General features: G+C 36.9%; 1 protein-coding gene across 1 annotated transcript in view; it reads right to left on the bottom strand.

Annotated features, from left to right (window-relative positions):
- Nucleotides 4,884-12,206, bottom strand: part of LOC109826895 (protein CHROMATIN REMODELING 19) — a 7,783-nt gene continuing 460 nt past the window's right edge. Inside the window, exons 2-12 of the mRNA XM_020393911.1 lie at nt 12,061-12,194; nt 11,126-11,166; nt 10,803-11,053; nt 10,540-10,720; nt 9,334-9,519; nt 8,616-8,789; nt 7,857-8,015; nt 6,276-6,359; nt 6,070-6,206; nt 5,764-5,982; nt 4,884-5,639 (exon numbers count right to left, since the gene is read on the bottom strand). Coding sequence (XP_020249500.1) covers nt 5,477-5,639; nt 5,764-5,982; nt 6,070-6,206; nt 6,276-6,359; nt 7,857-8,015; nt 8,616-8,789; nt 9,334-9,519; nt 10,540-10,720; nt 10,803-11,053; nt 11,126-11,166; nt 12,061-12,194 — 1,729 coding nt within the window. The 3' untranslated portion in view covers nt 4,884-5,476. The remainder of the gene's footprint in view (nt 5,640-5,763; nt 5,983-6,069; nt 6,207-6,275; nt 6,360-7,856; nt 8,016-8,615; nt 8,790-9,333; nt 9,520-10,539; nt 10,721-10,802; nt 11,054-11,125; nt 11,167-12,060; nt 12,195-12,206) is intronic.

Below are 12,206 nucleotides of genomic sequence, written 5' to 3'. Positions count from 1 at the left end.
TCTGGAATTATCCTCGTGATAATAAAAAAATTTATGAATTTCACTCTAAGTGACAATTCATGCTAAGTTAATACTACACCTCTGGCACTTCCAACTTTCTTTTAGTATTTCAAGTGAAAACATAACACTGGAAGAAACAGCGGCAAAACCTACGTATTCAATTTCGTAGCAGGTTATTATTAATAACATCAGAATCCATGCCTTTCACGCATGGAGGTTTCTATCTTGGTCCCTAATTAGAGATAAGCCTATACGCGTAACACGCGTTGTCGGGTTATCCATTCCCATGAAATTGACGAAGTCTATGTATTCGACATCATAGCACTAAGTCTAAGAAAGTTTATTCTTTTAGCACAACGTTATATGTGGAACGAACTTAGACAATTCACATGCTAGCCTGACTTCAACGGTAGTCGACAAAGGCTTATCAAATCCGTTGATGGCTGAGGGTTTGTCAAAAGTCCTATAAATATTTGCGGGCCCATCAGCTGAATAGATGTGAGCTGTGACGTGACGTTTGAGAGCTTATGCTCATAAGTAGCTTGTATCGTCACAATAGTTTCTCTTCGAAGCTCATCCTCACACAAGTCCTGTGTGGCAAAATCTCTTCAACCAAGATGCCTTCGAAGCTGGTGCAGAGAATAACTCCTTTATGATAAGGAATCAACAGCTCTAAGATCAGAATTGAGATCCAAAGTATTTCAGAAATTTATCCCAATCAACTACGAACTTTCGACAACTTTGGAGGAGGCTCTGTAGGATGTCTAAAAATTACTACAGATACCTGATCCCCATCAAACATCGATGATGGAAATTACAATCTGACTGTTTCCAGAAGACTATAATTTAAAAACTTTCCCGTAGATCGATGAAAGCTCTAATTCAACAGCCTTCGCAATCAACATCAGGAGTTACAATTTAACGACTCTCTTATTTTCAAGGAGCTAAGACGAAGGTTACAAGATGATGATCTTTGCAACGTTCTAGCAAAAGAGACTACAAATTAACGGTTTCTTCAAATCAAAACACAGATATCTCTTAAACCGTAAGGAATTTGACGAAACAGACGAGAGCAAACTAAACCCTTAGGGTGGATTTGGTCAGCTCCGTCTCGTCGAGATAGTCGATTTTTGTATATAATTCGTCCAATTCTGACCTATGGTTTGAAAGTTATGACCTGTTCGTCGTAGCAAGTTATGTTTTGAAGTCTGTCTGCAAGACTGGACTTCGCCTAAACATTGAACTTAGCCTGAAGCTCGCTACGCTCGCCTGAGGCTCGCATCTGAGTCCTAAAGTTAAAACACAGAGTTCATCTCTGCGTCCTAACAACAAAACGCAAAGTTCGTGGCCGCGTTCCAGACTCAAAATGCATAGTTCGTGGCTGCGTTCCAGACTCAAAATGCAGAGTTCATGGCTGTGTTCTAGACTCAAAATGCTGAGTTCGTGGCTACGTTTTCAGACTCAAATGCAAAGCCAACTCTGCATCCCAGGTCCAAAACACAGAATTCGTGCCCAGAACGCAATTCTTGAATTTGACTTGTTCAAACACGACCTGAACGGTTTCAAAATTATTTTTTACAATTTGAGGGGATCACTCCCCACTTAGGAGCGAACTAAGGGGGCGATTACACCCCTTAATCCCCAATAAATGGTGAAAAATCCAATTGAGTTAGGGATCTCCAATTGATCATTGTAGGCTGTCAAAAAATCACAATAGATAGCTGATCCCCATCAAACACCGATGATGGAAGTTACAATCTGACGACTCTTGCATATCAAAGAGCTAAAGTAAAGATTACAAAATGACGATCTTTGCAAAACTTCGATAGAAAGAGACTACAAATCGACGGTCTCTTCAAACCAAGACGTGGAAGTCCTCCCCGCGTACCAGCATCAAGACGCACCACGTTCATAGCCACGAACGCAGCTCAAACGCAGCTTCCAAATCGCTGCAAACGCAATCGCTGCAGCTCAAATCGCCGCCAAACGCAGCTCTAATCGCTGCCAGACGCAGCTCAAATCGCTGCCAAACGCAGCTCAAATCGCCGCACTCGTTCAAACACGAGTTGAACGGTTTCAAAACCGTTTCCCACGATCTGAGGGGATCACAACTCCACTCAGGAGTGATTTAAAGGGCGGTTACATCCCATTAGCCCCACTTAGGAGCGAATTAAGGAGGTGGTTACACCCCTTACTCCCCTATAAATAACTAAGAAATCAACTTAGTCCTGGGCTGGATCTTTCGGGCGGTCTGTTGGAACTTCTTGACAGGAAAAAGAGGATCCTTCATCCTTCGGTTGGAGCTTTGGAGATCAGTAACAAGATCTTCTTCATCCTTGGCTTATAACCGACTTTCGGTTAAATCAACTCTTTCATAGAGTTTCATCAAACTCGTTCAGAGTTCTTCACAACGTCAAATCGTGAGGAGAAGACCACGTTCCAGTGAAACAAGACATCGGATCGTCAACGAGAAGCAAACTCGACGCGAGCATTCGAGGGAGGCATCTCATCGCCACCGTGAAGAACCCAGAATTAAACAAAGGGGAGAATCCAGATCATTCTCTTCTCTTTTGTAATCAGAAAATCCAATTGTAACTGAGATTAAAGGAATACAAATCAAATTTTCCTTCATTGTCTTTTTACTGCAAATTTTCCCACAAACAATCCTCTTTTCGGCAACTTAAAAAAAGGGAGATCGATCTTCAAATTGCGAGGGGAATTTCTGGAGAATTGAGATCGGTAATTATCTTTTGGTAGATCATCAAAGGGGCTAGAATTTTGGAGATCTAGAGGCGCTTTTGAGGAGAAGGTCGACATTCTTCCTTCAATAACCAAGAGAATCTTCTGGTTCAGCAACAGAGAGCTTAGATCTTGGCTTGAAACCGATTTTCGATTAAATTAATTAACTCTTTTACCGAGTTTAAACTCGCACTGAGTTATTAAACTCGTTAAGAGTTATTTTTAAACTTACCATGCAAGTTCTCCACGACATCAAATCCAAAAGGATTCAACCGTATTCCACGAGGTGAAATGTCGGATAGTCAACGAGAAGCAAATTGAACACGAGTTTCGAGGGAGGCATCTCATCGACACTAAGAAGAATCTAGTTTTAAACAAAGAGAATGGTCTCCGTCGATCCTTTCTCTCTTTTGTAAATCGGGAAACCAATACAAGAAGATTGTAATTTCTTTTTCTAAGTCTGTTAGAGAGAAATTATATTGAGAGAATTGTAATCCATTCTTTTTCTAATTCTGTTAGAGAGAATAATACAAATTCAATTCTCAATTGTCTTCTTTCAAGTTTCCCACCAAATAGCGATACTAATACAAAATATGAAGATTTGAGGGACTAATATGAAGATGTGCATGATTTAAGGGACTACTATTTAAAAACCCCATAATTATATAACCATCAAAACTCATCATAACTTTTTGAGTTTTGACTTAGTAGCATGGACTTCAAAGATTGTATGAAAACTACTAGATTCAATTCTCATCAGCCACAAATTAAAAACCGATTTAGATCAATTCTCATCAGCCACAAATTAAAAACCGATTTAGAATAAATTGATATTGCTTCGTAAGCCCAAGTTTCGAGTCATAAAATAATGCTCAATCTGCGGGACATTGTTAGGATATAAAAATATTCTCCTAAATTGTTTAGAACTCATGGGATGCAAGGAAGAAGATGAGGGATTGAAATAGGTTTGTGTTTGGGTTTGTGATAAACAAGCTTGAGGTTTCTAAATGGATATAAGTTAAATAGATAATTAGTTTGGTTTATAATCAATGGGATACGATGGTCATTCTACCTAAAAGTAATATTCTCCTAAAGTTGAAACACCAATAACTACAGGGACTAATATCAACACACTAATAGTATTTGAGGGACTAATACAAAATATGAAGATTTGATGGACTAATATCAAAATACCTATGATTTAAGGGACTAATATCTAAAAACCCCATAATTATAGAACCATCAACCCTCACCACAACTTTGAAGTTTTGGCTTAGTAGCACGAACTTTACAAAGATGGTATAAAAATAACTAGTTTCAATTCTCACCGGCCACAAATTAAAAACTGATTTGAAATAAATTAATATTGCTATGCAAGCCCAAGTTCCGAGTCATAAAATAACGCTCAATTTATGGGACATTGTTAGGATAAATATAACCCTCAATTTCCATCACAAGTTCAGAATTGTGGTGGCATTCTCGTTCGGCAACACCAACACTCATGACAGAATTCCTGACATAAACTCACAATTAACTATGATTTGGTGATACATACCAAATTCTTCTAGGCAAATAGAAACAAGGTTTTAAAAAATTTTTTTTGACTCACTTTATTTAAAGGATCCCTTTCACCGTCACTTTCTACCTCATTTCTTATGGTTTGTTTAATGCTACTCTTCCTTTCTCTTGGAATATTTGACTATTCCCTTTGCTTGTGGATTTTACGGCAAGAAATATCAAATACTCACATGCACTGAAAAGGAATAGCAGCTCCATTATTTGGTCAGGCAAGAAATGAGCTCCTCACGTTAGGGCGACATATATACCTAGAATAGAAAGTAAATGGGCCAACACTAGGCCCAGCGGTATCTATGATCCATGAGCAATAATATACTTTTGATTAGTCATATTGTCAACACAATTTCTATAATTGTGCATATTTCCTAGGGTACATGATGCGTGCGTGCGGCTTCATTTTAAGGATCTAATCCGTACTCCTCACATTCTACAATTCAACTACTAGTCAATTTTTTTAGTTATCCAACAAGATGTTGACATTAGAACATGAACAAAGAAGTTTTAAAGCCAGTAAGAGGTATTGAACTATTCCATCATCAAGAATCAATTATAAGCCACTGAATAAGTTAAAAGAGGAACAAAATGTACATAAAATGCTTGGCTGTAACAACTTTTCTTCTCTTTAATGTGCTCTTTTGCAGTGGCTGTTCATATGATATCCAAAGTTACCAGTACAGCAGCTATTACAAACAAGAACACATTAAAAGAGTACATCTTTCGCCCAGGCTCATAAACCTCGCAGCAGGCAATTGCAAATACCCGCAAAATTACGACTTTTTCTCTACATCATATGTTATTCTTGTAAAAGGGTATCCAGCTTCTATTCTACTTTTTTTTGTTTAAACTTAAATATTCATAAAAGGCGTCCACCTTACGCGATGAAATATTGCAAGTACGCCGCAGTTAAGTATAATACATTCCTCCAAAATCTTGAAGCCACTCCATTGCCAGTGCTTCTATCGCGATGAAAACAGCTGAAAGTGATGCTCCTGGTTGGCTGGATTTAAGATAGCTCTACTCTTTCGAGCATATCCGCAGCCACAACACAACTGCCTTTAGAATGCTGAGATTATATAAATCACCAGCAGTTACTCAATAATCATGTCAAAAAAAACAACTGCCATCGGCATGGCTTCCTGTAGGATACTGAGGTTGTAATTCACACAAGAAGAAGAGCCGAGAGGATCTCTCCCATAGTCTTCTCTGGTACATCATTGTTATCATCCAACTCCGTTCCAGACTCCAATACTGCAGCATCCAAGACCAGCTTCCTCCTCGCGATCTCATATATGTTCTCATCTACGGTGTCTTTGGTTACAAGCCTGCAAAATTTTTGAACCAGTGAGATATTGATTTACTAGGTTCAGCCTGTTAGGATAGAGTTTTATACTATGGTCATTCACGGAGTACTAAAACATGAAAATGTAGGAAGTTGTTTATGCACACCTATAGATCGTAACGGGTTTATTTTGACCTATACGATGACAACGGTCTTCAGCCTGCCGATCCATCTGAGGGTTAAAATCCATATCATGTATGATGACTGTGTCAGCTCCTATCAAGTTCAGACCCTGCCCTCCAGCTCTTGTTGAAAGCAAGCATGCCATGATAGAAGGATCATTGTTGAAGGTATCAACTATTGTTTGCCTCTCCGTTACTTGAGTACTGAAATTTAAAATTGAAGCGTCATACATACTATATGATTAATTAATGCCCTTTAAGATCACGGAAATTTACACAAATCAAGCCTACCTGCCATCAAGGCGTTTGTATGTAACACCTATGACCTCCAGTGTCCACTCAAGAATATCAAGCATTTGGGTCCACTGGCTAAATATTAGAACTCTGTGACCGCTGTTGCTTAAAAGAGGCAATAGCTCAGCTAAAGCCTGGACAGAACACAAGAAATCAAGACGAGTCAAAGAAAGGTCATAATAGTCTTACAGGGGTTGCTATACCTGACATTTTGCCGACCCCAGAACATGGTCATCTGTGAGAGCTCGAGCTCCTTTTACACCCGTGTCACCGTATAAAACTAGTAGCTGAAACAAGTAAAGCAACTGTTAAAGTTAGTCAACTAGGATAATTCCGACAGTAAAGTTTGATAATTTGGACCAATAGACCACTTCAATTAAGATGCACAAACGCAAAAAAAAAGTGGATAACCCATATAAATGATGTGAAATGGCTCACTAAATAAAAGAACAGCAAGCTAAGCAATATCAGGGATCTCTGAAACAATGTGTCACAACTAGGCCGATCCTTATACAAATCAGCCGTAACAGATCAGACTTTCCATTTCAAGAAAAAGGATCATCTAGAAGAACAATAAATTAGATAACACACGTAGGTACAATCTTATTATTAAAAGGGGTTTTTGTCTTTAGACCCAAAGTTTTACCCTGATTTATGTTTAAACCCAAGTTTTTATTTGTACCTTTGAACCCAGTCAACTTTCTCTTTTTGTCTTTAGACCGATATAGTATACTTCATAGTTGCAATATATTATATTCGTACTTTTAGGAAGTAAAAACCCCTAAATACCCCCACATCTCAAAATTCTCTCTTTAACATATGAAATTAAAATCAAAATTATGAACTTAAAATCAATTTTTTTTATGTTTTAGTATTATCTGTTCTTATTAATTGTAAAAAACAATCATGAGGAATTATGAATAATCATGTGAAAAATTATGATGAAGATAATGGTAAATTAATGCTATAATTGTCCCAAAAGCTTATGTGAATTTATGCTACAAATTAGGAGTTGAGGAATTGGGAGAATTTAAGATACCAAAAAAGAGATGAATCCTCATCAAAATTTAGTACTTCAACCTTAGGAATTAAGCGAGTTGAGGAGCATTTAATGGGTTTATGAGAGTTGAAGAAGAAAAAAGAAACTAAAGGAGGTGAGAGAGAATTAAATGAGAAAATAGAAGGGCAAAATTGTTTTTTTGAAAAATTTTAGGGAGGCACCACATAAGTACGAGGTTTATTTGAGAATTTGGGTTAAAAGATAAATACACAAAGTTGATTGTGTGACTCGCGTCTAATGATACAAAGAAGAGTAATTGGGTTTAAACATAAATCATGGTAAACCTTTGGGTCTAAAGACAAAACCCCCTTATTAATTCACAATTCTAGATTTCTTTAATGTTGCACCTGAAAGTAGAGTTAGTAAGTCATCTGGAGCTTTCTTATAAATATATCTTTAACTGAATAGACATAACAAACTGCCAGAATTAGACGGCAAAAAACTAGAAAAAGATGATATCTGACAAGAATGATCAGGAGGTAATCCAGGTATCTTTTTAAGCAACTATTAGTGCAGTTTCCAGGAAATAATATGAGCATCTGTATCCTCTATCAGTGGATGTATTAATAATATGATTTGGGGAAAACACACCAGTCAGCATCCAATAATTTCTCAGCTAAAAATCCAGAGGAATGGTGAGCTGATGACAAGTTTCATATGACAAACCAGCTGAAACTGAGACCAAACAATTGTAGGATCAAAAGTCAATGGTTAAAGAAAATACCCGGTGAATTGAGAAATCATTGTACGTTTTAAGCTCTTGGATTGCCTTTTCTACTGTACACTCAAATCCAAATGCGCCTTTTGGATACAACATTTTACCAATGCGAACAACATCCTTATCAGTGTAGATTTGCCTCACCAGTAACGGATGATTTGCAATCTGATAAAAGCATGAACAATTAGTAAAAACAGTACCAGTAAAAAAGGGCACTAGCGTAGAACAGTTAGGTTTAATATGACAATAAAATGTAAATATAACAGCAAAGGTCTGGATAATAATATTCCTGATAAAATGCACGCATATACAAGAATAGAAAGTAGGTTACAAGTAGAAAGGACATAAAGGGCCTGTGATATGCAAGATTAGCATGATTTTCAGCTGTCAATTATACATTCATGTCTAATTGAAAAAACAACGTTAGTAATTAGCTCCAAAATATCAAAATGACTGAACTAAGAGTAGGATCATTTTCTTCTTTAGTACAAGTAATTAACTATTTGTATTAAAATTAGGCAACAATAAAGAAGAGAAAATACACTGACAAATTTAGTTCACTCAACCTTATGTCACTTGTATGCACATAAAAGAGAGAGATATAAATTTTATACTAAGATCAAAGGTAAATACATAAAATTATAGAACAAGAAACAGATCTATGTGACGTTTTTCAATAATTTTGTGAGCATAAATCAAATCTAAAAGCAATGCCACAGAATGACAGATCTGTGGTATGCAAGGCTCTAAAAGAAATATCGGTACCTTACGAAACTGCGTAAAATAGTTGGATATCTGACGTTTAGGAAGAAACTTGACAGCATTGCCAGACAATCCAGTTGAGGATTTTTCCAAACGAGCTTTAGAGGCTGCACGGTATTCCTCTATGGCATCCCTATACACCTCAGATTGTTCTCTGCCCATCACAACATATCGAACCTGCACAACATATTACTGGATTATCAGAATCAAGCAAACCTCCTAAAATAATTAAAAGAATATTATTGTGTAGAGGTCTCGTTGAAAAAAAAAAACTGGGTTCAATACTTTTATTCCTAATTCTTAATCCCTTACATTTTATTCCATAGTTTTGAAACTTTAAGAACAGTTCGGATTTTCTAATGGGTCGATAAATTTATGAGGAATATTTGCATTACAAGCCTCATGTATTAATTAGATGATCCTACTCAAAGTAAAAGAGCAGAAAGAATTTCATGCAATTCATGGATAATCTGATATAACGATATCATCATGCAAAAACATAGGTTCTCTTTCCCAAAAATCAGGTGAATCACAGGCCAAGTAAAAGAGCAGAAAGAAGCTCATGCAATTCATGATACTCCGATGTAAAGACAAACCATAGGTTTTCTTCCCAAAGATCAGGTGAATTACATAGTACCAGCACCCATAGTTGGCAGTAAATCCTATCTCAGCATCCTAGACATCATGGATTATTAAAGAAAATTTGAGCCATTGAGCTTACATTCTGAATTTTAGGAACCAGTTGCTGCATAACATCTGATTTCAATCGCCTCAAAATGAATGGACCGAGAATGGATTTTATCCGTTGAATCAAATCACTATCTTCTGCATTCAGTACTTTTTTCAGATCAATATCCCCAGTTGCAAAAATATCAGGCATCATAAATTCCAACAGCGACCACAATTCCTGCAAATGTTTGTGACATCAATATGATAATCATGCAAGATAACAATAGTCTGCATGAGTCTGATATAGGTAAATTGATGTATAGTCCTTGAAGGACTTCTAACTGTTATATTAATACAGGGCAACAATAACATCACATGTAAGTGTGGAACACTACCAAAAGAGAGCCAGAGATTTTTACGACACTTCCCTGACAATAAACTAGCATGCCATTACACACAAAGTCAAGACACCTTCCTTCATCCTTGCCTGGTAGTTAAAAATATGTAGAGCCTCATTCTCCTGATAAACATGTGCAGAAGATGACATATCTTATGCTCCTTTCGACAAAACCTAATAGGCTAATTGTTATACATATAAGCTGATTAAAATTAGGTCCTTTCATATGCAAAAACCCAATGTTCTTTTATACAAATCAAATATGCAAGGATTGTTTATTGTGTCCCATGTCTATACTTTAGATAATTGTGTCTCTGACACTCTGTGTCCATGTAACAGATCATAACTGAAACCAACATCAGCAAAACCAAGATATCCAGTCAACTAATGCAAAATTCTTTCAAAAATTTCAAAGGTGCCTTCCACTACACCAAAATTCTGAAGTTAAGGTGAATTTAAAGTGAGGGTTGAGGCTTACATTTTATACTTTAACATGCCCTTACAGGTTGAGTGGTCTTTACATGGGCCAGAAGTGGTATCTTTTTTAATACTCTTTAAATTTGGGGAGGCACATGGTGCTCTAATACCATGCAAACTCCAAAGTTGTGGTGCGGGTTGAGGATTACAATTCTATACTCTTCAAGAAAATAAAGCACTTCTAGTTTACCAAAGTTCTTGACAAATCCTGCCATAACATCAAACCTTGACCTTGTAACAAAACAATAAGAGGGTTCTCACCTCATAATTTACTAAAATATTTACGTCATGATGAAAATCTTTTGGGAGGACATTTAAACTTTCCGTAGTATCTTTTGTAGACAATTGACTGTAAGTTTCAGAAAGCTAAGAACATAAACATACATGCAAATCATTTTGAAGTGGCGTCCCAGTCAACATCAGGCGTTGCCTTGCATTTTTAGCAACAGACATCAAATTTTTCCAACGGTAGCTATTTTTGTCCTTCATCACATGCGCTTCATCCATTAGCACAGAGCCCCATTGCCACCGCTTCAACACCTTACGATCATCTTTTTGCTGTCCACTGCAAAATAACACATGCTGTGACAATACTGTGTGAAACAAAATTCGGTTATTAACAAATAGAAACAAAATTTATCTCAAACCTGCGCCTCTCAAAAAGTGAGTAGCAAACTAGCAGCACATTGAACGGAGGAGGCAGGCCAGCTTTGCCTAGGGAGCTCAATTCCTTTGAGTACATGTTTCTTCCAGCTCCATGAAATAAGATGACAGAAAATGATGGACACCATTTTTTTAATTCTCTTTCCCAATTCTCTAATACTGAAGCTGGGCAAACAATCAGATGAGGACCTGAGTCATTGTCCAAGTGTTTAAGAAGGGTTAAATATGTCACGGCCTGTGAAAGAGAGAGCCATGAGAATTGTATTTCACTTTGAAAATGGGCAGATTTATGCTAAGTATAAATTACCTGTACTGTTTTGCCAAGCCCCATTTCATCCGCCAAGATGGCTGCACAGAAGGAAAACAAATCAAAGAAATACTTCCAAAACAGAAAAATAAAATAAAATGTGCTTATTAAAGAAAGCATTTAGCAAGCAATGCATTAACAAAAAAGCTCAGCAATTTAATTAATATATAGTTGGATGAGGTGAGTGCTTTAAGTCAAGAGCACCTTGTGTCATCAAAATCAAAATACTAATAATCAACCTAGCACGCTAAATATGCAAGAAAAAAAGGTTGGTTTTTAATGATTCAGATGTGGACAGTCTTGTTTCTGAAAGTCAATATTGATGACATTCTTTCTGTTCTCCCAAACATGGTACAACTTCCCAAACATTTATGGTGATTTACCAAAGACCCTACATTGGAAAGCAAAGAAAGCTTGACAAATTTCCTAGAAAATACGTTAAAAACAAAAACTCATATTAACATGAGCGCTGAGGTTCAATATTCCATTGATTGAGCACTCATTCCTTTGTTTGACGATTGTCCACCCTGCTACCTCAATGCAAGCAGCATGAACCAAAAATTTACCTCAACTCTATATTCTAATCTATTTCATGTGTCATTAATTAGTATTCTGAATTACTACCTTCTCCCAAAAATGCAACTTAATAAAAAAAAACGTTGTAATTATGGATACACCCTATAATATGCTGGTGTGGCCACTTGTGCCTCCAAAACTTCATTATCAGCACCTACACCCCCATAAACTCAGACGGTGTTACTTTTTTCCCCTCAATTTACAGAGAAATTTAGTCTTTTTTCAGTTAAGTTGACAGATCGAGACACGGGTTTCTACCAATAAATTGGTTTAGGGATAGTGCAGTGGATATATATGCAATAAACCAAAAAAGTTACTGATTTCGAACAATATGATAGCAGCTTAAATCAAAATTTTACCTCCACCGATGTTTTTCCTATACAACAGCAGCAAAAAATTAACTCCAACAAGCTGATAAGGCTTCAGCAAAGGCTCAAACTCTGAATCCTCGCTCATGCAGGCCGCATTCACATCCTCCTGAGTGACTATCCTCGCCGCCGAAGAA

The sequence above is a fragment of the Asparagus officinalis genome, chromosome 10 (assembly GCF_001876935.1).
Source record: "Asparagus officinalis chromosome 10, Aspof.V1, whole genome shotgun sequence".
Classification (NCBI taxonomy): domain Eukaryota; kingdom Viridiplantae; phylum Streptophyta; class Magnoliopsida; order Asparagales; family Asparagaceae; genus Asparagus; species Asparagus officinalis.
This window is presented reverse-complemented; position numbering and strand designations above follow the sequence as displayed.